Consider the following 26,228-nt stretch of genomic DNA (forward strand, 5'->3'; position numbering starts at 1 on the left):
ACATCGCTCAATTTTTACTTTTCAAAGGTCATTTTAGTAAGAATTTCCGAGATGGACAAGTGTTGAAAAAGCTCCATATACGGGTAAACAGTTTATTTTAATGTTATCAGAACTTATATAAGTAGTTTTTTTGTTTGCAGTGCATGAAGAAAACTCTAAATAGAAGAATTCTAAGATATTTATTAGTCACATAATAGCTAATCCACAGATTATTTTATACTCAAGTATTCATAGATTATATTATTAAGTAAATTTAAGGTATGAATAAATTTTACAATAAAGTATTTTGTTTACATCTTAATGAATAAATGAATGGAGGTGGTAATTGATGTAAATATATTGTTTTAGTAACTTAAAGTTAAAAGTTTTTATAACTAAATAGAAGATATGAATTTTTGCTCAAACCACTCGCCTTATTAGCCTTAAAAAAAGAAGAATCCATAGATGTGTCCCTTCTTGTTAACTAACATCAAAATAAATCTTATGAGAATGAATAAGATAAAATTTCTAAACATTATTAATTGTTTAACATAATAACTAATAACAATTATGATAGATAATAATTAGTTAAACACAAGTTAGCTTTATGAAAATCTGTATTGTATCCCAAAGAGCATATTTTATTTGCCTTTAAAGTTGTCGTGTATAAACTTTGTACTTGGTATCGGTATCACTATTGTGACATAGTTTGTTTGTCCATAAATTATGAGGCTGATTCTCCCTGCACCATATCAATTCAAACCTCCACCCAACACACTCACATGAAATGTCCATTTTACCCTTAATAATTTTTAATTTTTGCCTTTCAGATATTTATATCCGTAAGTCAAATTACAAAGTTCCGGATATACAAATCCAGAACTAGTATGTGACTTCCGGATTTCACTATCCGGAAGCTTATTTGAACAGCATAAATAACCTTCCGGATATTAAGATCCGTACGCAAACATAAATGAGTTCTGGATCTCAATCCTCAGCACCATTTACAGTACACCATTCCGGATACAAAAATCCGGAACTCATAACTCACTTCCGGATATGACCATCCAGAAGCTTAAATGAAATATGAAAATAACCTTCCGGATTTCAAAATCCAGAATGTATAAAAATGACTTCTGGATATTGAAATCCGTAAGCAAATATGTGAAAAAGGGTAGAATGGGATTTTAAAATTTTTGTTGAGTGCGAGTCAAAATTGATTGAGTGCAGGAAGCAATTGCCTATTAATGTTAAAATGACTCATCAAATTTTATTGGGCGTCCATACTCTTAACTTATCCACCTTTATTTTAGGCAATCATTCTTCTTATAGGATTCCCCCCAAAAATGGCTTCTTCTAGCTTCTAGTGTTATATTCATTCCGTTTTTAACAATAACGGGAATACTTACTCGGATGGTCAAGTTTGTCCGAATACAATCAAATCATCAAATCACCTTGTGTGTGAGAGTTAAAAATTAAACGTGCTTATTTGATGTCTCTCCTATTTACTTCTGATTTAATCTTTGGTGTCATAGGCCCGCATATAGGATCCAGAAAAAGACTCAATCACACCTTAACATGCTTTACAAATAATCTAAAACCTGTTATTGACTAATAATATTTTATGGCCTCTTATTTGTTTATATTAATTATGCTGAGAGACCGATTCGTTCTCATCACTTTTGTAAACAACTTCGAAAGCATATTATTTGGCAAAGGACATGACATTAGAAACAACAACAAATACTTTTTCTTATTTGTTGCTTTAAATGTCCTTTTCCTACATAATCACATTCACAGGGCTTTGGAGTTAGAATCCAACTATGTATGTGCGCATTGGAAATATTCTAAATTGATTTTTTTTTTTCACTTCAAATTTATTTTTTTTGTATGGAATATTACTCACAAATAATACAACGTATAAATCTAGATCCCTGAAAATTTTTCACCTTCATTTAACTTTTTAAACCTTCCACACAACATTTTGCCAAATTTAGTGACAAATCTATATAAAGTTGTAGTGGGAAATGGTTAAGATAATAATAAGTTTTTCTTTTCCACTTGTTTTCATTTTCCACAAATATTGTTGAAATGAATGAAGTCATTAATGAATTCACAACATCAAACAAAAACAGAATAGAGTGGTGATATATGACAATTGATATTATCCATACAACTACTCATTTAATATTTATCAAACTATTACTTGTTAATTCAAATGTTACCATTATTATATTATACTAAAAAATTGTCAAATCATTATTTTCAAATGTGGATAAACTCTCTAGTTTTTTTTTTACTAGGTTATACATATCCGTATTTTTAAAGATCACTAATTTCAGCTCAACAACATATGTAGATGACATTCTTATTCGTAACAACACAAATAACTAACATTACTAAAATGTTTTATGAAACCTTCAAAATAAATAATTTAAGAGATCTAACATACTTTCTCGTTCTTGAGGTTGCAAGGATCAATAAAGGAATCCATTTATGTTAACGTAAATATACCTTGGATCTTCTTAATGACACCGACATGTTTGCTTTCACACCTATTTTAACACTCATGAACTTTCCCATTTGCATTTCTTCCACAACTAGCGAACCTTTTACCGATTCCTCTTCTTACCGAAGACATATTGGAAGACTCACTTATCTTACAAATACGCATCCTCATATTACTCTTGGCATCCATCATCTAAGCGAGTTTTTTGTTGCTCCCATCACAACACACCACTAAGTTTCTCTTTAAATCTTACAATATCTTGAACAAACACTTGGAAATGTCTTTTTCTTGTTGCAAACAGTGATGTTCAATTCAATGCCTTCTGATGAGCATATATTTATTCACACTCAAAAACTTTAATCATAGATTATTGGACTATAATAAGAAATAAATCCATTGTTTTAATTAATATTCATATAATTTGGTTTATTTGAGCCTTAATTATTATTTTTGTTAATTTTGTGTTTTTAGAGTAAATGGTTTGAAGGAAGTGTCTACCTTTGTGAATGGATCAAATATGCAAAAGTCCAATTTGCTTCTTTGAATCAAAATAGAAAACAAAATCTAAGGAGAAGAAGGAAATAAAAACTACAATATCTCAGAAACAAAATTGGAAGCAAATCTTCTGCAAAATAAAGAATTATGGAAAGTTGGGAACGGTTAACAAAATCTAAACTACAATATTTTCCCAAGATCCTTGGAGCAGAAAAACCTATAAAAGGACATAAGCATCAAGGAGAAGGAGGGGAATTTCATAGGATTTTCTTAGTTTCTTTTCTTCTTTGTAGTTCTTTTGTTTTTCCTCCACATGGAAGGTTAAAACTTTTTGGTTGATTCCTTTGTAATTTCCCATTGAGTTTTGAGGTTTTGGTCCATAGAAGTTTTGTTTTTTAATTCTCTATAGCATTTATTTTAATATTCTAATCTCCTGGAAAACTAGTTTTTGTGAGAGGTTGTACTTGAGCGCATGATTGAGAGTCTTCCTTATCTTAAACTTTGGTTTCTTAGTTAGTTTGTATTGTTCTAATTAATTTCTTGGGCGCATGATTCAAGAGAGGGGAGATAAGCATTCCCATAGAGTATACCCATGGAACAAAGTGGTATTGATTATACTAGTGGCCACATGCTTTACTGGTGAGCTTCAGTTGAATACGATTGGTGCATGTTCATTCTGGTTTAGCTCTATTGGAGGATTGAGAAAGGACTAGTCTTTAAAGAACATGTGAAGAATTCAATGGTGAAAGAACTTGGGGATCAACCGCTTTTTATTTGTTGTTTTAATATTTTTTTATATTTTCTGCACAACAATCTTAACCCTTTTTAATCTTTATTGTTATTGCTAACTTTTATTGTTTACAAATAGATTCCAAACACTGGTTTACTAATTTTACTATTGGATTCGTTGGGAGACGACTTGGGGTCATCTGACCACAATTATACTATCATCTTTCTAGCGTTAAAAAGGTCTACGCTGGAATCATCTTAATTTGACAGCAAAACAACAACTATCTCCTTCAGTGATTTTTGACACATGTCTAATTTCCGTAACATTTCATATTAAAATATAGACACTTATGAGTATTAATTGCTAATTTACATATAAAATAATCCCTAATTTATGAATTTATATTATTTTTTTGTATTTTTTATGATCTTTAGCATTTTATTCCCAAATTTGGTATTAATTGCAGGTTTTTAGGAAAGAATGGAATTTGGACTAAAGAAAAATGATATATGTTAAAAGGAGAAAGCTAGAAGGCTCAGAGCGCACAAACTATAGAAAAAAAAGGTCAAACTCAGCAACGAGAATGCGTTAGATTAATTGGGCTAATTTTATAATTTTATAAACAAGCCCAAAGTGCAACGCAAGAAGTCACCTAACCCTAGCAAATTAAGTTAAATAGGGGGCTATAGGCACAATCCTAGTGTGTCAGATTGAGAGGAAACCACCATTGAGTGAATTGTAACCAATTGGGAGAATGGAAGGTGTTAGAATGCGTGGCTAATTCTACCCTTTGGGATTGAAAGTAATTTATTCAAACCCTTATGTATTGATGTGATATTTAATTATGATATAATATTATGTTCTTGATTGAATATTGATATTGTTGTTTTGCTTTTAAATATTTGTGACATGTTTGAGGATCTTAAATTTGACTGGGAAATATTTTTAAGGTTCTGACTTAAACAACAATACTTAACATATTTGAGTACTAGGAATAAACTTGAAATGTTAATTGCTATTAACGTATGAGCTTGATTCTAAGTTGTTCTTATAATTATGCGAGGGATCGATATTTAGGGAACATTCTTAAGAATTTTATACGAACATCAATTTCAATAAAAGAACATAATGTTAACATGCTAATCAAAATACATAAGAGTGAGATAGATGAAACCTAATCCCTATTTTTCTAACTTGAAGCAACCAGTTCTTTGTCTATTTTTTTATTGATCATCGCCAACACAACCATTCTCAACACACTTTTAATTGTTCTGTTTTATATTTAGCGATTATTGTACTTGATAATTCATTGTTCCTTGTGGGATCAATATTCGTCCTTAGGGACAAATTATTTCTTCTGACACGGCGGTGCACTTGCCATAGAAAGTCATCATGATTCTTGTTTTGCCAAGAACGGAGAAGCCAAAAGGCCAATCACCTTATGCGGTAGCACAACCTTTCGGCCAAATCAAGTATCACATTCATTCACATATTAAATAGATTAAGCTTGATTAAAAGAGATAAAGCATGACTAAGAGATCATTTGGCCTACACTAATTTTTACACAACACAAAGCCCAATAGAAAAAGTATAAATAAGAGGGCACCCCATGGTAAAAGGTAATGAGTGTTTCAACTCTGAACTAGATAATCAGATACACTTCAGCTGACTTGAGCGTTGAAGTGTCTCTGCAGGTACCCCACCCTCACGGACATACCTGAAAGGACAATTGAAGAACTGAAGAGAGAGAAGACAAAAGGGACTTGATATGGGATATTCGGTCTCAGATAAATTGTAAAAACAATTCTAATTGGGTTGAATGTCCCGACTCTCGAAGTTTTATCATTGATTATATTATCTACCTTGGTTATTATCCTATCTCCTGAGATTCAAAGAAACAACCAACCATTTCTAAAAACTATTCACAACTAGAGTATAGAGCTCTTGCATCAACAACATGCCAATTGCAATGACTCACCTATCTTAAAAGATCATCATGTTCCTCATACTCAACTTGCTCTTTTCTATAATTAGCCATACAAATTACTTCCAATCGCCTTTCATGAATGCATCAAACACATTGAAATTAATTGTCACATTATTTGAAAAAAATTTCATCAAAGATTAATTAAACTCCTCCCTATATACTTCACTTTACAACGATCAAATATGTTAAGAAAACTTGCCATAATCCACCTTCCATATGTTATGTTCCAAGCTTGGAATGCTCAACGTCTACTCCCAACTTAAGGAGAGCTCTAACAACTTAAAACAATTTCTTTAATTTATAATCATTATTAAGCGATTCTACGGTTGCATTTGATGTTTTATATGATGTTGTTTTTCTATTCTTCTGTTTCTGTTTGTGTTTTAGTTTTGCTCTTTCCATCTTGTATCCAAGTAAAAAATTATTATCTTGTGTACCATAAAATACAATGCAATAAAATTATTTTCTTAGTTTTTATTTGTCCATGCATTCTTGTTTTTTTTTTATTTATACATTTATTCTTTTATTATGAATGTTAAAATGTTTTCTTATAATATTATCTTATAGAAGTAAAACTAAGAAATTATGGAATGAGATGGATTACGTCAACACCAATTATACCGAATAGTTTTTCAGAATAAAAATACGAAATGTTTAAAAAAATGTGTTACTATTTCCCACTCAAATTAAGGATAGTATCAACACTTGGTGTCCTTATCAATGCCAACATTTCAACTTTAATGTTCGCATTTCTTGAAGTTTAACTACCTTTATTAATAAAAAAAATCATTTGCACTTTGATAAGAAAATTGAAGAAGGTGGCGCCACAATGCCAAATGACATACATTTTTCTAATAAAAAAAATATTATTCCAATTTTGAAGTGACATTCTTTGTTTTATTCCAATTTTGAGATGAAGATTCCTAACTTTTTTTTTGGCATGGTTTAATTATAGGAAATCGATTTCCCCCTGTTCTGTTGGACCGTATTATCATAACACATTATAGGAAAACTCGTAATTACAGCTTGTATTTCCAATATTATGCAAGTCAATAATGGAGAGTGTTAAAAAGTTAAACAATACTTATCTGCCTTTTTTTTTAATCAGCAATATACTTATCTGCTTAATATTATTAAGTTCATATTTTTTCAACAAGAAATGGATAATGCCATTAAGTTTTTATTCCGAATATAATATCTTCAAGAAATTTCACTATAATCAACTTTCATACTATTTTAACAGTTTAACCGAATCTAGTAAAATCAGTTTGTAATATAATGATTAGAACTGGAGATACATCTTCATTGTTTATTTTTATAAAAAAAAATTACACATTGATAATTTTGTTCTAGTTTAAAATTTCAAATTTTATATAAAATAACAAAAATAACATTTTTTTATATTATTAATTAGAGATGGTATAGTGCCAGATTGTTATGATTCACCATAAATGTTTTAAGAAGCTGCTAATTTTTTTTTCTCCGTGTAGGCAGAGATCATCATTCACCAAGAGAAAAAGGATAGACCCAACTAGGCTATTGCATTAAATTGTATTTGAAATAAAAAAAAAATTGTTTTTAAAAATGGAAAACATGTTGACTAAAGGGAATAGTGCGTGTAAAAGCAGTGTTGTGGTTGTTTGGTGGTGACATCTGAAAGACAGAGTAGTTGCTAGTCGGCAAGTTCTTGGGGATGAGTGGTCAGGGAAAATGCATAAATTATACTCATTTTACTCCGTCGTTATCCGTCGCAACCTTGTCTTGACGTAGGTCATTTGGATAAGCTTTTCTTATCCCAGCAAATGTTAGTGTGACTCATATTTTTTTCATAAAAATAGTGATTCATCAATGTTGGCAGAAAAAACAGAGAGAATCACAATGATAACGAGTAGAGAAGCTAAATCTGCTTTTGATTCAACTTTTAGTTGTCTCTTTTCCATGACATTTACTTGATCTTAGCTAAAAGGCAGATTTCTCTCCATCTTTGATCTTCAATTATTCCGTTCATTCATGTAGAAAAAGTGCCACTTCAAAGTCATACTTCACTGACAACCTACTTAGCTACTCTAACTTTCACATGTGTAGTCTTCATAAACAAATACAATTCCAAAGGGTACAAAATATATGTGTATGCATATGTGGCATGTACCAAGACACGTATAGCACCTAGTTACATGGTGAAACATAACTTTTTCTTTCTCTATTTCTTAAAATTTTCCGTCACTAAAATCAAGGAGGGAATGCCGACTATTGTAGAACAGAATTGGGCATGTTCTTGGGCATGGGTTTATTTAAGGCGAGTCATTATTAAATAAAGCATATCGTACATAAGCAAGCACCATTCCTTTTCGTAGGAACAAGACAAAGGATGTCCATTAAGTAATCTTGGAGCCCCTTGGCTGTCATTTTCATGAGGCATTTGTGTGTTTTGAGTACTCGACACGTCGTGAAATTATTTCTTGAAAATGGAAGCTAACCAATCCAGAAAGGGACAATAGACAGTAGTCAGTCACAGTTTACAAGGACAAGGTCCCATGATTCTCCTCCTTCTCCACCTTTCTCTTTATTTTATTTTATCATTTAACAAGTTAATGCAGACAAATCACAGATTAAAAAAACACATTCAAGTTTGGTCATGCATGTTTGAGTATTATAAAAATCAGAGCTAGCTAATTTTCAATTCAACACAACAGTGTAACACCAGATTGAAGGGCTTTTGAAGGGAATCAAATAGACAATAATAAATTGAAGGGCTTTTGAATTACCAACGTGTCACGAGATTCCTCGTATTAAAGTCCATAAAATTTGCTGAAATTTCATTGGGTACGTACGTAACATGATTACTAAGGTTTAAAATTGGAATTGATGATTTCATGTGTTGACAACATGAAGCTCGTCACAGGCATTGTTAGATAGAAAGTTTTAGAACGTGAATGTTTCATTCTTCATGGGATTGAAATGCATGATAAAGCTGCAATGCACATGTTGTCTTTGGTGTGAATGGATCATCGAAAAGTTTGGAAGCATGGAAGTGGTTCGTAGAAAAGTGTGCATGGAATCACAGAAGAGAATCATAGTTGGGAGTAAGTGTGGTGCACGCAACAACTAAAATCCAAAGTAGCCTGAGCACTCACTCTGCATGACAGGGCGTGATGGTGGAGCAAGGGGAGTGTCGTTCGCGCATTGGTTGAGATCGCTGACGAAATCTGCGACTGATTTCGGTAACTGTTCCATCACTATATTACAGACTTCATCTCTTATCAATTTTATTCCTCCAATCAAACAGTTCACAACCAAATATTATTATACCACTAAAACAATTTAATACAACTCTATTTTAAGAAACATTTTCATTTACAACTATAGAAACAGAAGAAAATATTAGATGCCTGGATTTAAATTACGGATTTTGAAAAATTAAACAATCAAATACCTCTACTTTGGAAGATGAAATACATTGGAAGACTAAAATTGTCTATTAGCCAAAATATTAAAAGATAAGGATATGAATACAAAATTATAGAATGATACCGTTTTTTTTAATTTTTAGTTGTTTTTTATTATAAAAATAAATAATTAAATCTAAAATGAGTGTCTTGCCGATATATATACAGAAAATAATAGAATAAATATTTCATTTTCATATTTTTTTTTTCTTCCTTTTACTCTTTTATTTATCTTTGTTATATTTTATAATAAACCTAAAGATAAATAACAAACACACTCTAATTAACATGCTCATTCATCTTTCAATATTTTCTTAAATAATAATGAAGTTATTCAAAAATATATAATTTATTGTACACAAATTATAAAAATATTGTTTTGACAGTTTTTACACACAATCAAACACATATATATATACTGTTAATTAAATTATAGACAACTATTTAATTGACCAATTAATTATTATAAAATATGTTTTTTTATATAACCTATAGACTTGAGAGTGTCTCTTTCTAGTGAAAATGAGAAATGCTTAAGATTAAAAAACTAATTTTAAACCATTATAATGGTAACAGTGATTTACTACCATAGCAAAAGTGAACTTTCAAATGAATGTTTTAATCTTATTAGTTCTCTATTTTAATTTTAAAGTTGGGATTAATCATTATAATTTTCATCTAGGAAATGATTCACGTGTGCGTCTTCAAGAGAATGTGGATGTAGATAAAAATAGTATATTTAAGAAAATATTTATTTATTAAAAAACACTAGTAATTCAAGATTTCACAGTAATATTGTTGGCAAAAGGTAAAAGTCAGAAGAAAAAAAAAGAGTAAGAGTAATTTTTGCTTTAATGTTTAAAAATTCGACCGTCACCCAACATTGTTTTGTATAAGATTGTTGATGTTCTTCAAATAAAATAAAAATATTTATAATGATTTCAAATAAAATATATCTGTTAGGTTAATTAGGACCTATCTGACTCTATACTTTGGTCACTCGACCTAACCTATTCATAAGATATATAATATATACTTTTATTTCATGTTTAATATACTTTTACTTTTCATGTGTCACTTTTTGGACATGATGGTTTTTGTACCTTTCCTATAATTTCTTATACTTATATATACATAAGGATCATACTTTACTTTTACGTCCGTTTCACCTTTCGGTTTTTTAATTACGATTTTAGACTACAGAACACTGTTACGAGCCGTGGTATATAGTTTAGAGGTGTAACACACTTTTTTTTTGTTATATAAATATGTTGAAAAATAATAAACAAATTTTTGTCAAATAGATAAAGTATCCATACGAACTATTTAACAACGTACTAAAGCTTCTGTAAAAAAAAGCAATTTAGTAAACCTACATTAGACACTTGATATTCTAAAACAAATATTTTTAACTATTATATTTGTTAATATATTTAATTTTCTATTTTAAATTATTGGTCTTTCTTTGTTTAAGACATGTAAACTTTCATGTAAAGGGTGTCCTAGTCTATAAGACCATAGTGTTTTGTCTGTGATATTACAATTAATAAAAGGAGCAAAACAATGCGGTTTAGAACGACTAGAAGTAGGCAAGGTAGTGACAAGGTACAAGCCAGCGATGACTTTAACTGTACCAATCCTCTCTTGGGTTGTCTTGTATAATGCAGTGGGTTGAAGTGAAAGTTAAAGTGCATTTAAGTTGGTGTGTGAGTTTAGAAACAGATATTAAGTTTAATGAGGCACATACAACACATCAAACCAATAAAACTTATCAGAAAAACGTACTAAACCAGAATATGTGGCATAAACAGTTTGGCCATTTGGAAGACTAATTAAGACAGGTTTAATTTTAGTATAAGTAGTAAAAACGTTCAAATTGTGACAAACATGATCAGTGGCACCAGAATCTGTAAAATCAGAACTGAAAGGCTAGATAAATGAAGAAAAAGTGGTACGTTTTATTTCTACAGGCTAACAAATTATAGCTAAAGAAAAATAACTAACCACGTTTTACAAGCCTACAACGTGGTAATTGGAATAATAACAAACTCTCCTAACAATTAGTTATTCCTTAAGACTAGGATTATTCTACTGATAAGTCCTAACTGAAATACAATAAATATCCAAACATTCCCTCCCTTAAGCTAATGCATATGCATTTAGCTTACTTCTGTCACTCCAAGCATCCCACGTAGCTTTTCAAATTGCTCCAATTTTATTGGTTTGGTCATGATGTCTGCAATTTGGTTTTGAGAGTTACAGTGGCTTAACTCAACTACTCCTTCATTAACCAAATCTCTAAGGAAATGGAATCTCACATCTATATGCTTGCTTTTCTCGTGAAATACTAGAGTTTTGGACAGTTGTATAGTTAAACTATTATCACAAATAATCACAGTACTTGAATTCTCTTTAATTCCAAGCTTCTCAACAACTCTCCTGAGCCAGACACAGTGACAGGCACACAATGAAGCTGCTATATATTCCGCTTCCGTAGTAGAGAGAGAAACTACTGATTGTTTCTTTGAAGACCAAGAGACAGCTCCAGAACCCATCATAATCGCATACCCAGAGGTACTTCTCCGATCATCTAAGTCACCAGCATAATCGCTATCCGTGAATGCTACGAGTTTCAGGCTGCTCTCTTCCTTTCTGTAAAAAATCCCAAAACCAGTGGTACCTTTTAAGTACCTCAAAATCCTCTTTGCTGCAAGCCAATGAGACATTGTAGGGCTGGACATAAACCTGCTTAATAAACTCACAGCATACATCAAGTCAGGTCTAGTCACAGTTAAATACATCAAGCTTCCGACCACATGCTTGAAAAGAGTTTCGTCAACTCTAACTCCTTCATCATTTTTGGACAGCCTTGTACCAGGCACTATTGGATTTTTTACAGCATTAGCATTCTCCATTTCGAACCTTTCTAACACTTCTTGAGCATACCTTTTCTGACAAATAAAAATTCCATCTGCACATTGTTTAACTTCTATCCCGAGAAAGTATTTCATTTTCCCCAAATCAGACATGTCAAACTCATGCATCACTGAACTTCTAAATTCATCAAACAAGTTTCCATCATTTCCAGTATAGATTAAGTCATCAACATAAAGACTCACCAACAAAATCTTTCCTTCTTTCGACTTTGTGAATAAAGTGTGTTCACTAGGACATTTGTCAAAGCCTTCTCGGTTGAAGTAGGCCTCAATTTTACTATACCACGCTCGAGGTGCCTATTTCAGGCCATACAAGGCCTTTTGCAACTTGTAAACCTTCTCTTCTTCTCCTTTCTTGGTGTATCCCTCAGGTTGTTGCACATACACTTCTTCTTTAAGCTCCTCATGAAGAAAGGCACTCTTCACATCGAGTTGAAACACCTCCCAATTGAATTGAGCTGCTACTGCCAACATCATACGAATTGTATCAAATCTTGCCACATGAGCAAATACCTCAGTGTAGTCCATTCCATGGCGTTGTGCATAGCCTTTTGCCACCAGCCTTGCTTTGAATTTTTCTACATCTCCATTTTCATTGAGCTTAGTTTTGAACACCCACTTAACTCCAATGGGTTTGACTCCATTAGGCAGCTCAGTGAGTTCCCAAGTTTGATTTCGCTCGATGGCTTCAATTTCAGCTGACATTGCTTCCCTCCACTTCTTGTTTTTAACTGCTTCTGCAAAAGAAATTGGGTCATTCAAAGTTACCATCATAGCATTCAAGTCTTCCCCATCAAAGAACCTTCCTTTTGTTACATAGTCATCCATCCATCCTAGAGCTCTTCTTTGTCGTGCACCCCTCCCTTCAACTAACTCTCCTTGTGTAGTAGAATTCAGTTCATTTGGAGGCGATTTTGTCAAGCTGGAACTGATGCTTGAAGGTGATTGTGCCAAGCTGGAACTACTGCTTGAAGGCTCATCTTCCATTGCACCCTTATCGGATTCAACTTCATCATCCCATTTTAGCGCATCTCGCTTGATTTCTTCCTCTGTTCTGCCCCAATCCCAGCTCTCTTCTTCTTCAAACACAACATCCTTGCTAATGATGATCTTTCTCGAGACTGGATCACACAATCTCCATGCCTTAGACTCATCACTGATTCCGAGAAAAACACATTTTATGCTTTTATCATCCAGCTTAATCCTCTTCTGATCTGGTATATGAATGTGGGCAATGCTTCCAAAGATCCGAAAATAATTCACTACTGGTTTCTTACCACTCCATGCCTCTTCTGGAGTCTTATTTTCAATTGCTGCAGTTGGGCTTCGATTCTGGATATGGACACACCATTTTACAACTTCAGGCCAGAAACATTTAGGAAGTTTCTTTTCAGCTAACATGGATCGCACTGCATTCGTGATTGTTCGATTCTTTCGCTTTGCAACTCCGTTCTGGTGTGGCGTGTATGCTGCTGTCAGCTGTCTCCTTATGCCATGTTCTTTGCAATATTATTTGAAATCGTTTGAGTTAAATTCACCTCCTCTGTCTGTTCTCAAGCAAGCAATATGCATGCCAATTTCTTTTTCAACACTAATTTTGAAATTTTTAAATGCACTAAAAGCTTCTGACTTCTCATGCAAAAAATATACCCAAGTTTTACGAGAAAAGTCAAAAGTAAAACTTATGATATACCTTTTGTTGTTGTTGGAAGCTGGTTTGATAGGCCCACAGAGATCAGAATGTACTAGCTGAAGTTGCTGTGATGCTCTCCATGAACTTTGCTTTTGGGCAGATTCTTTATGCTGTTTTCCAATTAAACACGCTTCACATAACTTCTCTGGAACTTTGAGTAATGGCATGCCATCTACCATATTATTAGCAGCAAGTGTTTTCAGCCCCTGATAATTTAAATGACAAAATCGGCGATGCCATAAATGTGATTCCTTATCAGCCAAAGCTTCTGCTTTAAGACACAAAGAGTTTTTGGATGTCATCGATGCTCTCAAGTAGAGCATTCGATTTCCACTCATATTAGTCTGCATTATTAACCCCCTCGCTGGATGATAAACTCTGCAAGTCCTTTTTGAATTAGAATGGCTAGACCCTTCTCTTGAAGCTAACCTACACTTAATAAATTGCTTTTTAATTCAGGAATATAGAAAACATATGAAATTACTTGAGTGATACCGTTTATTTCAAATCGAACACTTCCCTTAGCCACCACTGCCAATCTAGTGTCATTGCCAAGTTTTACCGTTTGATTAAATCCCTCATTCAGCTCTGAGAACCATTCCTTATTTCTGGTCATGTGATTGGAACAACCAGAATCAAGGAACCAAACTTCTTCTCCTTTGGTTTCATCAACATGGGCCATCAACAAAAGGTCTTCTTCTCCTCCAAGTTCAGCATAATTAGCATTTTTCTCCCAATCAGGACACTCATACTGATAATGTCCCAACTAATGACAGTTGAAACATTCAATCATAGCTTTGTTTTGAGAGAATCTCCCTCGTCTTCTACCTCGACCTCCTCGGAACGAGCCTCTGCCCCTGCCTCTTTTTGGCTTGTCATCATAAGAAACTTTTAAAACTTGTTCTTCCTCTTGACTTCCTTGCATTCTCTGTTCTTGAACCAGCAGACTTCCATGAAGCTCGTCAATGGTCATTGCATCTAGATCATTTGACTCCTCAATTGAACAGACAACATAATTAAATTTAGGAGTCAAAGATCTCAGTACTTTACCCACCACAGTGCTTGGTTTCACATCTTCACCATTAACCTTCATCTTGTTCACAACTGTCAATGTTCGTGCAAAGTAGCTATTGACCTTTTCTGCTTCCTTCATAGTCAGCATTTCAAACTCCTTCCTCAAGGACTGCAACTGTGCTCTTTTCACTTTGGTGGATCCTTGGTATTTTCGCTGCATCGAATCCCAGATTGCCTTCGACGTACTTTTGTCAAGAATGGTCTCAATTATCTCTCTTTCAATGGCAGGAAAAAGATAATTTTTAACCTTCAAATCCTTGAGTTTAGCCTCTTCGACACTCTTTCTCTGCGCCTCACTTGCTGCTGAACTTCCGATTGCTGGTGCTGGAACCCCTTCATCCACCAGATTCCTCATCTCTTTACTTCTTAAGAAGTTCTCCATCATCATAGACCAATGATTGTAATGTCCTTCGAATTTTGGAACGGGGAATTGCTCTGAGTTTGACATGGTGCACTCTCTCACACACTCTTTAATCAAATTCCTTTAAAGCTCTGATACCAATTGTGAAATCAGAACTGGAAGGCTAGATAAATGAAGAAAAAGTGGTACGTTTTATTTCCACAGGCTAACAATTTATAGCTAAAGAAAAATAACTAACCACGTTTTACAAGCCTACAATTTGGTAATTGGAATAATAACAAACTCTCCTAACAATTAGTTATTCCTTAAGACTAGGATTATTCTACTGATAAGTCCTAACTGAAATACAATAAATATCCAAACAGAATCAATAATCCAAGATTCTTTTATAGAAGATAGTGAAGAGAGAAACTTACCTGTTGAAGAATGCTCAGTATTGGGGATTTCATCCGTAAAGATAGTGCCGACTTGATTAATTTGAGTGTGAGGGGTAGGATCCTCAAGGTTTTGCTGACGCAAAATGTTGGTAAGGAATTGGCACTGCTATGATGTAAGTTGAATCCCCTTTACATCCTGTTCTTTAGGAAAAAGCTCAGAAAAAGTGTTAATAGTAATCATATTATTGGCTTGGGATGTTCAATTGGTGAATTTGTAGCCAGGAGGGAACCCATGCTTTTTATAACTGGTGTCGATAGTGTGGCCAAGACGATTACAAAAAGTGCAGACTTTTCTAGTAAAAGAAAACTTTAAGGTTTTAACATTACCAGAAGGAAAACCCACTTTGCGAAAACAAACAGCCTCAGTATGACCATATTTACCACGAAAATTGCATGTAATAGTGTGACTACTATTAAGACTATGAAGACTAGGGTTTTCATTAAACATTGCCTAAAAGATTTTTAAACCCAATCAAGATTTTGAAAGAGAACAGAAAAAAAAATAACCAAGAACAACAAATAGGGAAATAAAAATCAGAGAGAAGCGCAACATAACTCTTCATTCGAAGAGCTCTACATGTTAATATATTTAATTTTCTATTTTAAATTATTGGGCTTTGTTTGTTGGAAGATCATAGGATAATGAGGCTGGTGGAGGGACAATATTGGGTGCAGGAGTAGAGGCACATGGCTCGACAAGAGGTGCAGTATCAGAAAAAAAATCAAAAGCAGAATTATATGCATTAAAAATAGGGAGAGATAAAGTGTTAGGGTCCTTAGGCAAGCCACTATCCAATTTATATGGAAAGTGGTTTTCATGAAAGATTACATGTATTTATCTCTATGCTATGAAACTTTAAATTTAAGATAATATAACCTTTTGTATTTTGCGGGAAACCAAGAAAAATACCTTTGATAGATCTATCATATAATTTTTTCCTATGTGCAGTAATGGTACTAGCATAACAGAGACAACCAAACACTTTTAGAAAGGAAATGTCATATGGTTTTCCAAACAACTTTTCATGAGGAGTGATGTTATTAAGTAATGGAGTAGGAATAACATTTATTAAGAAAACAACATGATTTACAACAAATTCCCAAAAAATAGGAGGAAGATTTGCTTGAAAAAGTAAAGCCCGGGTTACATTTAGTATGTGTTGATGTTTACGTTCTACAATGCCATTTTGTTGTGTTTCAACACAAGATTTTTGATGTATAATTCCCTTTGAAGCATAAAAATTTGACATAGCAAACTCAACACCATTGTCAGTACGAATTGTTTTGATATTAGTTTTGAAATGATTTTGAACGAAAATAGTGAAGTTAATGATGTGCTGATGCACTTCAGATTTGTTATGCAGCAGAATAACCCAAGTATAACGTGAGTAATCATCAACAATAGTCAAGAAATAACGAAAACCTTGCATAGAAATTATGGAACATGGTCCTCAAATATCAAAGTATACAAGATAAAAAAATAGCATAGGTAACAGTATTACTTAAAGTGAAAGGAAGTTTTCTCTGTTTTTGCACGACTACAAGTGTCACATACATGATGAGTATCAACAGTAATAAAAGAGTATTGTTTGCTCCTTTTATTAATTGTAATATCACAAACAAAACACTATGACATTATAGACTAGGACACCCTTCACATGAAAGATTACATATCTTAAACAAACAAAGCCCAATAATTTAAAATAGAAAATTAAATATATTAACAATATTTTCTTAAACCTTTATGAATTATAATTTTTTTTATCATGTTTTATTTTATTTTCTTAAAAAAATATATTATGAAATAGATTTTATTATTTGACTTAAAAGCACTTTGATATTCTATTTGGTTTTCTAGCTTAAGTATTTAAAGTTGAATGTTTTTCCTTATGATGAAAGATGGTTTCTAAATAGACTTTGAGGAGTTTGTTATTTTTTTTTTACTCCAAATCCTAGATGATATTACCTATTCCCTAAAACCCCTATTATCTCTAATGATTTTAAATAATATAATTATTCGGTATTTGTTTTCTAAGACTCCCGGTAATTTAATTGAACCTTTATCTGCATGGTTAATAGACCCTAGAATCAGTATGCTTATAATATTTTATATATAATTAGTGTAAAAAGTTGACATTATTAAGTATATAATGAGTGACATATATGTTTTAAGGGTTTGGATGAAGAAAGAATTTAAAGAAAGGAGTAAATAAGATTATTGAATGAAAAAGGAGGAAAAAGGAAAGACATGCAGAGTAGGATTTCCACGCATAGATGGACCTCGTGCTTCCCAATAAAAACCCATAGTTGTGATCATCAAACACATAGTTTCTCTTCTCTCTCTTTCTCTCAAGTGGGTGAAGTAAGTGAAGTCTGTGAAGTGCGTGTGTAGCATTAGCCATAGCCACCACACACGACCATGTTTTCCCCTAGAGACATGCCTTCTCCCTCCTCCATCTTCTCTGCATACGCTTCCATGACAGCCTCTATCATGCTGCTGCGTTCCATGGCCAACGAACTCGTTCCCCAACCAATCCGTGCCTACCTCTTCAACACCTTCCGCTACCTCATCAAGCCTCGCTCCCCTACCCTCACCCTCATCATCGAAGACTCCACCGGCATAGCCCGTAACCAAGTCTACGACGCCGCCGAGGCTTACCTCTCCACCCGCGTCAGCCCCGAAAACGAGAGGCTCAAGATCAGCAAGAGCCCCAAGGAGAAGAAACTAACCATTCGTTTAGAAAAGGGTGAGAAGGTCGTCGACTACTTCAACGGCGCCTGCTTCAAGTGGAGGTTCATCTGCGCCGAGTCCGAGAAGAACAACCCCAACGACCACACTACCAGCAACATCTCCGTGAGATCCGAAAAGCGCTTGTTCGAGCTCAGCTTCCCCAAGAAGCACAAGGAAATTGTGCTGGACAGCTACCTTCCCTTCATTCTGGAGAAGGCGAAGGAGATGAAAGACGAGGAACGCGTGCTGAAGATGCACACTCTCAACACCTCCTACTGCTACAGCGGGGTGAAATGGGACTCCATAAACCTGGAGCATCCTTCCACGTTTGAGACGCTGGCGATGGAGCCGGAGCTGAAGAATGCGGTGATAGAGGACTTGGACAGGTTCGTTAAGAGGAGGGAGTTTTACAAGAGAGTTGGGAGGGCATGGAAACGTGGCTACTTGCTCTATGGCCCTCCTGGGACTGGCAAATCCAGCTTGATCGCTGCCATGGCTAACTACTTGAAGTTTGACATCTTTGACCTCCAACTTGGGAACATTGTCAGGGACTCTGACCTCAGAAAGCTTCTTCTCGCCACCGCCAATAGGTCCATTTTGGTCATTGAAGACATTGATTGCAGTGTGGATCTCCCAGAGCGCCGCCATGGAGATGGACGTAAACAAACTGACGTACAGGTTTGCTTTCTTTCTCTCTATCATACCCTCTCTTTCATTCTTTCTACTTTCACTTCTCTCTTTTGGATTTCCTCATCATTCTATTCAATCAACTAAAACAGATTAATTTACGCATTTATATAAAAATGTCATCCAATGATTCATTTTTTATAACTAATGTCTTGAAAGTTATGTTGTTAACTATGATTTTTAGTGGATTAATGATATAAATGTTATGATGTTTGTACACGCATAATACTTGTCATATCATATTACTTTGTTGTTTTGTACTAAATAAAAAGTAGAGTTTTTAGTTAAAAAGAATAAAGAGAGAAAGAGTGTGGTAGTGTACTAGTAACGAAATGCGAATTGTTCTGTCTTCCTTTTGCTACATTTAACAAAAGCAGCGAAGGGGAATTCTTGGCCAAAAATAGTTGTTTTGGAAAAGGCAAGCGTAGCATGTGGGTTGTGATGGATGTGTGGAGAATGCAACATTTTGGTTGTGCTGGTGTTATAGAATTTGACAGGACAGGTTCACTACTTTACCATGTGTGATTTAGAGTCATTTTGTGATTGGTGAGGAAACCATTTTGTATAATTTCTCTTGCTAGTGGAAACATGTCGTATCTAAAAGCGCCCCCTGAATTGGTAAGTGGGGACTACGTGCAGTTTAGTAATTGGGTCTTGATGGTAACTTAATAAGTATGAGTGAAGAATTTAAATTAAAACCATCCAAAAGCATTTTCCACATCGTCCAAACGCCACTTCCGATTCCAAAGGATCCAAAAGGGGCATTTCACTGTCAATCCACGCAATTACTTCAGCCATTTCATTTTGCTTTTCCTCGTTTGTTGTTTTGTGTTTGACAATTAGCGAGAGAGAGAGAGAGAGTAGAATGTAGCTGTGGTTGGAATGTCGTTGTTAAATGTCATTGGATGGTGGATGCCACAGAGATGATCTTCCGTGTAAAGCTTCTATTATGGACTGATGTTACTGTCATATTTTATTCTCCGTTATTTTGGTAGGACATGTTACTCAATATTTTACATTGCTTATTTTCACCAAAATTAACACCATCCATCTATAAAAAGCAAGACCCTGTTACTGTCGCCTTCAATTTTCTTTAACCCGCCGCCTCCGCTACTTTATTTTCGTATAACATGTTATCCAATTATTATATATTCATTTTTTTTAAGTAAAATTACCACCTTTCTCCCTACCAAAGCAAGACTATGTTACTAACATTTACTTTTAAAACTTTTTTTTTGCATTATAACTTTTTCTCACATGTGGTATTTTATTATTCTATCACTTCTTGCCATATATGCTAATTTTCTTCTTCACCTTTCACTCCACAATTACTCATGATTTGGTATTTTTTAATGTAAAAATTTACTATTATTAATTTTTTTTATCACGTTCAAAATAAACCTGCAATGTATTGTGAGAGGGTGAAAAATGTTGTGTTCGCATGAGTTTATAAGATATTACATCCTTATTTATAAATATTTTTTTCTATTAGGAAAAATGGTCTACTAATGGGTTAAACGGTCATGGTCTACTTTAGCCACTTGTAATATTTAAGTTAATCAATGATACAATTTTTTTTCTCTTTCTTTTTGCCTTATCTTAAATTGTATCAAGAGCCTTTAATGCATTATTCTTTCTTCGCCATGCTCTATAGTTTTTTTGTTGGTCTTCCACGTTGTTCCTCGTACCTTCACCATGTCCATCACCCTTAAGCTCAATGATAATAATTTTATCATCTGGTAGCAACAAATTTTTGCCATATTTCGTGACCTTCAACTTTCAACCTTGTTCAAGTCAAGAAGACTGTTTTATATTCTCATGCTAACGATATCAACCTTGATTTTTGGTGTCATGAACAACAAGACCAGCTCATAGTTGTTTGACTCTGATGCCAACTTTTCCTCCCCCAAAGTGATGTAACTAACTCATAGTCATAATAACTGAAATAACTTCCATGATCTAACACATACCTATTTTATGTGACAAAAATAACATTTTCCATTTTCTTTGACTCTCCCACCATTGAGACACTTTTGTTTATATATATGGATTTGACTTTCAACACATCTGAACTTACAATTTTTTACTCTCGTCTGAATGAGTTGGTCAAGCGAAATAAAATAGAATTTTGCATTTAGATTACAAGTTCCAATGTCATGTACTTAACCTGATAACCACCATCCCCTTCCCCTAAAACTATATTCAGAAAAATACTTCTCTATTTGTATAGAATTTGATAATTTCTGACACTAAAAACACAACGTACACATACTGGCTCGTTTATGAAGTTCAATATGTTGTTGTGATTGTTCAAGTTTGTTAGCTGAAATTGATCATAGGCTCACAGAGCATCTGATGGATGGATGCAGTTGACTTTGTCGGGATTACTAAACTTCATTGATGGGCTATGGTCTAGCTGTGGAGACGAGAGAATAATCATATTCACCACCAACCACAAGGAGAGACTAGACCCAGCACTGTTGAGGCCTGGAAGAATGGACATGCACATTCACATGTCCTATTGCTCCTACCAAGGCTTCAAGCTTTTGGCCTCAAACTACTTGGAAATTCCCTCTGAACACCCCCTCTTTGGGGAGATAGAGGGGCTGATAGAAGACATACAGATAACTCCAGCGCAAGTGGCAGAGGAATTGATGAAGAACGAGGACGCTGAGGCCACACTTGAAGGATTCGCGAAGCTACTGAAGAGGAAGAAGATGGAGGGTGATGTGTGTGAGAACTATGGTACTGAGAAAGCAGAACCTCCCCATCAGCAACAATCACAATCCAAAAGGCGCAAGGTTGGTTGCAAGCAAAAACGAGGTGTTGGCATTAGCAAGAGCAATATTGGTGTGACTCAAAGAAGGACAAGAAGAATGAGAAGAGAGTGTAGTTTTTAGTCTCATCATAGTCCAAGAACAATATTGGTGTGACTCAAATAAGGTTGTTGGATACTACTTGTCTCCACATATTTTAATCGCTGATGTAGGCTTTTCTTACTTTTAATCAGTTCCTACATTTCCTATCCAAAACTTCAAACTCTGCTTGAAATGAAAGGGTACCACTGTGTATACTTGTCCTAACAACGGACACTGCCCTCTTATATTCAACCAAAAAAGCTTCGTCTTGGATCTTTTTCACATCACACTACTGTTTTCTCTTTTTTATTTTCATAAATCATTATCATTTTTTATTATTTTTATTATTAACTTTATGTTAAAAATGTTAAAACAATGTTTTTGTTTTTATTTTTCCGGTGTCTTCTTACAATTCTGAAAAAAAAACATCTAAGAGTGTTTTTTATAATTATTTATGAACAAGGGGAAATACAGAACGCTTTCTCGAATAGACTGGAATTTTTTCTAATACTAAGATAATTTTTTATATTATATTAATCCTAATTCAATTTTACAAAAGATTAGTTTTTATGAGAACATTACTACATTATTTTTGAGAAATGTAAGACTTGAAGTTTTTTTTAATAATATTAACATTATTGAAATAATATACCTATTATATATAATAAAATAAGATAAGTAGATAAATGCATCTAAGATCGCAATATTAATTTTTTTTCCACCCAAATTCATCAATTTTTTTTTTTAATTTTCAATCTGTGAAACCACATCCTATATTTAATTCTCGTAATTAAGGTGATTATAATAAATTTATTATTGCAGTTAAATTAATCAATTAAATCTTAAATGGATTCTAAAACTATATACTACAGTAATACGTGCTAAATGAGATGTTCTTGTTTAGTATTTCACCTGATCTTGAACATTATTCTCACTACATACAAAGGAGACGTTAAAAACAAAAAAATCTTGATGTATATAATTTCATGGTAAATAAATTAAAATATTTTCATTACAAATTTCTAACTTAATCATAATAACTTTATTTTGAATAGTTATTTAAATTATTACTATTACTACTACTAAGTGAGATGATAGGCGCATGAGTTATATAGGTGCATGAGCGTCTATGTATCTGTAATATTATGAATCTAATTTTTTATTTTTATTATTATTGTATATTTTTATTTTTTATTTTTATTATTAATGTGTATCTTTACTTATTATTATTATTATTATTATTATTATTATTATTATTATTATTATTTATTTATATTTTTTATTTCTATCATTATTATGTATCCGTATTTTTATTTTTATTATTATTATATATGTATTTATATTTATTAAAATAACTATAAATTCATATTCAAACATGTTAATTCATTATAAATTTATGTGTTTCTATATTTTTTAAATATTAAACGTATTTTTTAGTTTTGTCATTATTATAGACGTATTTTTATTTATTAAAATAACTATAAATTCATTTTGTGTATTTTATATTTTTTAAATATTAACATTTTTTTTTATTTTTATCACTACTACTTGTGTATTTCTATTTATTAAAAAGACCTATGATACATAATATACAATTATAATTTTTTTTTAATTCTATTTTGAAATTGTTTTTTTAAATGTATTTTTTTAATGAAATAAATGGTAATTTTAAAAAAAAATTGGATGCATATCATAGGTTCTAAGGTGTAGGAATTTACCAAATAATATAAGAAGAATGGATGCAACAATATATTGTAAGTGATTTATTTTGGTTAATTAACAGTTGAATTGATTGAATTGATTATTAGAAGAGTGGATAAAGATAAAGGTGATTAAGAAGAAGAATGAGAAGTTTTGAAGGAAGTTACATTTGGTTTTTAGATAATAGAATTAAAAAAATAAAAGTGAATACCAAAATAAGGAAAAGATAGGCGTGTCTAAGATAACAAAGGAATTTCCTTTGGGAGTGGGGTTCTCCAGTTGTGAATTAAGTTGTGGAGTTTTCTCCAGTTTACAGTAAGTTGTGGAGGTGCAAAGTCTTGCCTTCTGCTTTGATCACTGCTTGGAGGGTGATGGAGAATAAGATTGCTACTAGGGCAAATTTGGAAAGGCGCGGGGTGGTGGTTGAAAATTCCTTGTGTTGTTTGTGTGGGAAGGTGGAAGGGTCTTCCAGCCATCTGTTTTATGTCTGCGACTTTACTTGGCGTGTCTGGAGTCTTTGTTGTGAGTGGCTAGGAGTGTCGTTCGTTATTCACAAGGATCCTATGACAAATTTTCTACAATTCAGATTATGTCAGACTTCAGATTTGGTTAATGACGTTTAGGGTGCAATTTGGGTTAGTGTTGTGAGTGGAATTTGGAAACATAGGAACTCTGACATCTTCGATAGGGGTGTGGTAGATGCGCTTGAAGTGTTCGCATTGGTACAAGTAAATGTTTGATCTTGGATTTATACAAAGTCCCGTTGTGCTTCCTTTGCGTATTCTAATTGGGTTTTGAACCCTTTGACTTGTATGAGGTTGGTTTATTGATGTTTCCTTGTGTTTGTTTTGGTTGTTCCTTTGTCAATTTGGTAGGTGTTTCTAGGTAGGAATATGATAAAGTGTTTTTCTGAATAAGGGTTGTACCATCCCTAAAGTGGTTCCCATTTATTTATTTTTTATTACTGATAAAAAAACAATAAAATGACAAAATAACCAAAATAAATTAATAAAATAAATATTGATAAGGATAAAAATAGGAACAAATATGTGTACACACAAAACAGTTATAATGGAAAATCCACTTTATATATAGGTATAGATGAATTATAAATTCATATTGCAATATTTCAATTCATCGTATACTTATGTGTATTTGTTTTTTTTTAAATATTAACATTTTTTTAAAAAAATTTATCACTACCATATGTGTATTTCTATTTATTAAAAAGGACTATGATACATAATATACCATTTCTTTTTATCACTTTTTTAATTCTATTTCGAATTTGTTTTTTAAATGTATTATTTTTAATGAAATAAATGGTAATTTAAAAAAAAAATTGGATGCATATCATAGGTTCTAAGGTGTATGAATTTACCAAATAATATAAGAAGAATGAATGCAACAAAATATTGTAAGTGATTTATTTTGGTTAATTAACATTTGAATTGATTATTAGAAGAGTAGAGAAAGATAAAGGAGATTAAGAAGAAGAGTGAGAAGTTTTGAAAGAAATTACATTACATTTGATTTTTAAATAATAAAATTAAGAAAAATAAAAATGAATAAAAAAAAAAACAGAAGTGTCTAAGATAATAATATAATAATAAAATGACGAAATAACTAAAATAAATTAATAAAATATTGATAAGTGTAAAATAGGAACACGTACATAAAAAGAGATATAATGAGAATATTGAGAAATTCCCTTCTATGTAGGTATATATTGTTACTATTAATATTATTGTGAACTTTTTTTTTTACGTATACAAACCTAATATCTCTTATATTGTTAAGAATGTTTTTGAATTCAACTAGTTAATTAACTTTTTTCCACTCATATTAGTACAGGCAAAATCAAATTTATATAATACCCAACTTGAATTTTATTTTTTAAATATTAATATAATTTTATGAATAGAGTGAAATTAATTAGTTATAAGTAATTAACTTTATTCTAATTAGTAATGAAGATAACATTAATTGCAATTTCTATTTCTAGATTGTTTGCGTGAAAAGATAATCTTCATATGTCATTTTTCTAAAATAAAGAAACCTAATTAATATCACTCATTTTCAGCTTTAAAATGATATATATATATATATATATATATTATCATTTTAAAATTAAAACATAAGTGAAAAAATAATTTTACAATATATAAAATTAATTAAATAAATAGTAAAATTATTACGTTTTTTTAATCATGTTATTATATTAAATATCAACGTACGGACTTGGTTAATTAATCTCCCTAAAATAAATTGCAGAGGAAACTTATTTTTAAATTAAGTTTGTAAACTTACTTTTTATTCTCACCATTCATAGAATTAGATTACAAAAATTGCAAAAATGACTATAAGAAAAGAGAAAAATATTAATGGAACAATAAATGCTTAACCAAATATATACTTTAAATACAAAGAGCATATTCTAAAAAAATAATAATACAACTAAAACATTAAATACAAAGATAATTTTAAGAGAAAAAAGCGAATAATAGTGGTTAAAAGACAAAATCAATACTTGGGCAGCAAGAATTGAAATTAATATAAATGTGTAGTGAGTTTTACACAAATTTCATAAATCCTTTGTTCCTC

At 32.3% G+C, this 26,228-nt stretch overlaps 2 protein-coding genes and 1 long non-coding RNA gene across 5 annotated transcripts; 2 read left to right on the forward strand and 1 right to left on the reverse strand.

Annotated features, from left to right (window-relative positions):
- The first annotated feature begins 27 nt into the window (after window positions 1-27).
- On the forward strand, window positions 28-4,585 carry LOC137811491 (uncharacterized). Of its 2 annotated transcripts, none has more exons than XR_011081091.2 (2): window positions 28-83; window positions 4,180-4,585. It is a non-coding gene; the product is annotated as an uncharacterized LOC137811491 (long non-coding RNA). The 2 variants fall into 2 exon arrangements; XR_011081092.2 differs by lacking the exon at window positions 4,180-4,585 and adding an exon at window positions 3,542-3,951.
- A 9,956-nt stretch (window positions 4,586-14,541) lies between these two features.
- Window positions 14,542-15,237, reverse strand: LOC150029116 (uncharacterized). The gene has a single exon (XM_090297943.1). The coding sequence runs from the start codon at window positions 15,235-15,237 to the stop codon at window positions 14,542-14,544; it is 696 nt and encodes a 231-aa protein (XP_090154069.1).
- Window positions 15,238-17,837: 2,600 nt separating this feature from the next.
- On the forward strand, window positions 17,838-22,210 carry LOC137811493 (AAA-ATPase At5g17760). 2 transcript variants are annotated; one of them, XM_068613274.1, is made up of 2 exons: window positions 17,838-19,056; window positions 21,435-22,210. In XM_068613274.1, the coding sequence occupies exons 1-2, from the start codon at window positions 18,067-18,069 to the stop codon at window positions 21,963-21,965; spliced, it is 1,521 nt and encodes a 506-aa protein (XP_068469375.1). In that variant the 5' UTR covers window positions 17,838-18,066; the 3' UTR covers window positions 21,966-22,210. The 2 variants fall into 2 exon arrangements, with proteins under 2 accessions (XP_068469375.1, XP_068469374.1); XM_068613273.2 differs by having other exon boundaries at window positions 17,952-19,056; window positions 21,405-22,210.
- Window positions 22,211-26,228: the final 4,018 nt, after the last annotated feature.

The sequence above is a fragment of the Phaseolus vulgaris genome, chromosome 2 (assembly GCF_051622355.1).
Source record: "Phaseolus vulgaris cultivar YP4 chromosome 2, ASM5162235v1, whole genome shotgun sequence".
Taxonomy (NCBI): domain Eukaryota; kingdom Viridiplantae; phylum Streptophyta; class Magnoliopsida; order Fabales; family Fabaceae; genus Phaseolus; species Phaseolus vulgaris.

Excerpts from the sequence above, each read along its gene's own strand:
- LOC150029116 (XM_090297943.1), bottom strand. The coding sequence starts at position 15,237 with ATGATGATGGAGAACTTCTTAAGAAGTAAAGAGATGAGGAATCTGGTG.
- LOC137811493 (XM_068613273.2), top strand. The coding sequence starts at position 18,067 with ATGTTTTCCCCTAGAGACATGCCTTCTCCCTCCTCCATCTTCTCTGCA. Across the intron at positions 19,057-21,404 it reads GTAAACAAACTGACGTACAG|GCTCACAGAGCATCTGATGG; the intron begins GTTTGCTTTCTT and ends AATTGATCATAG.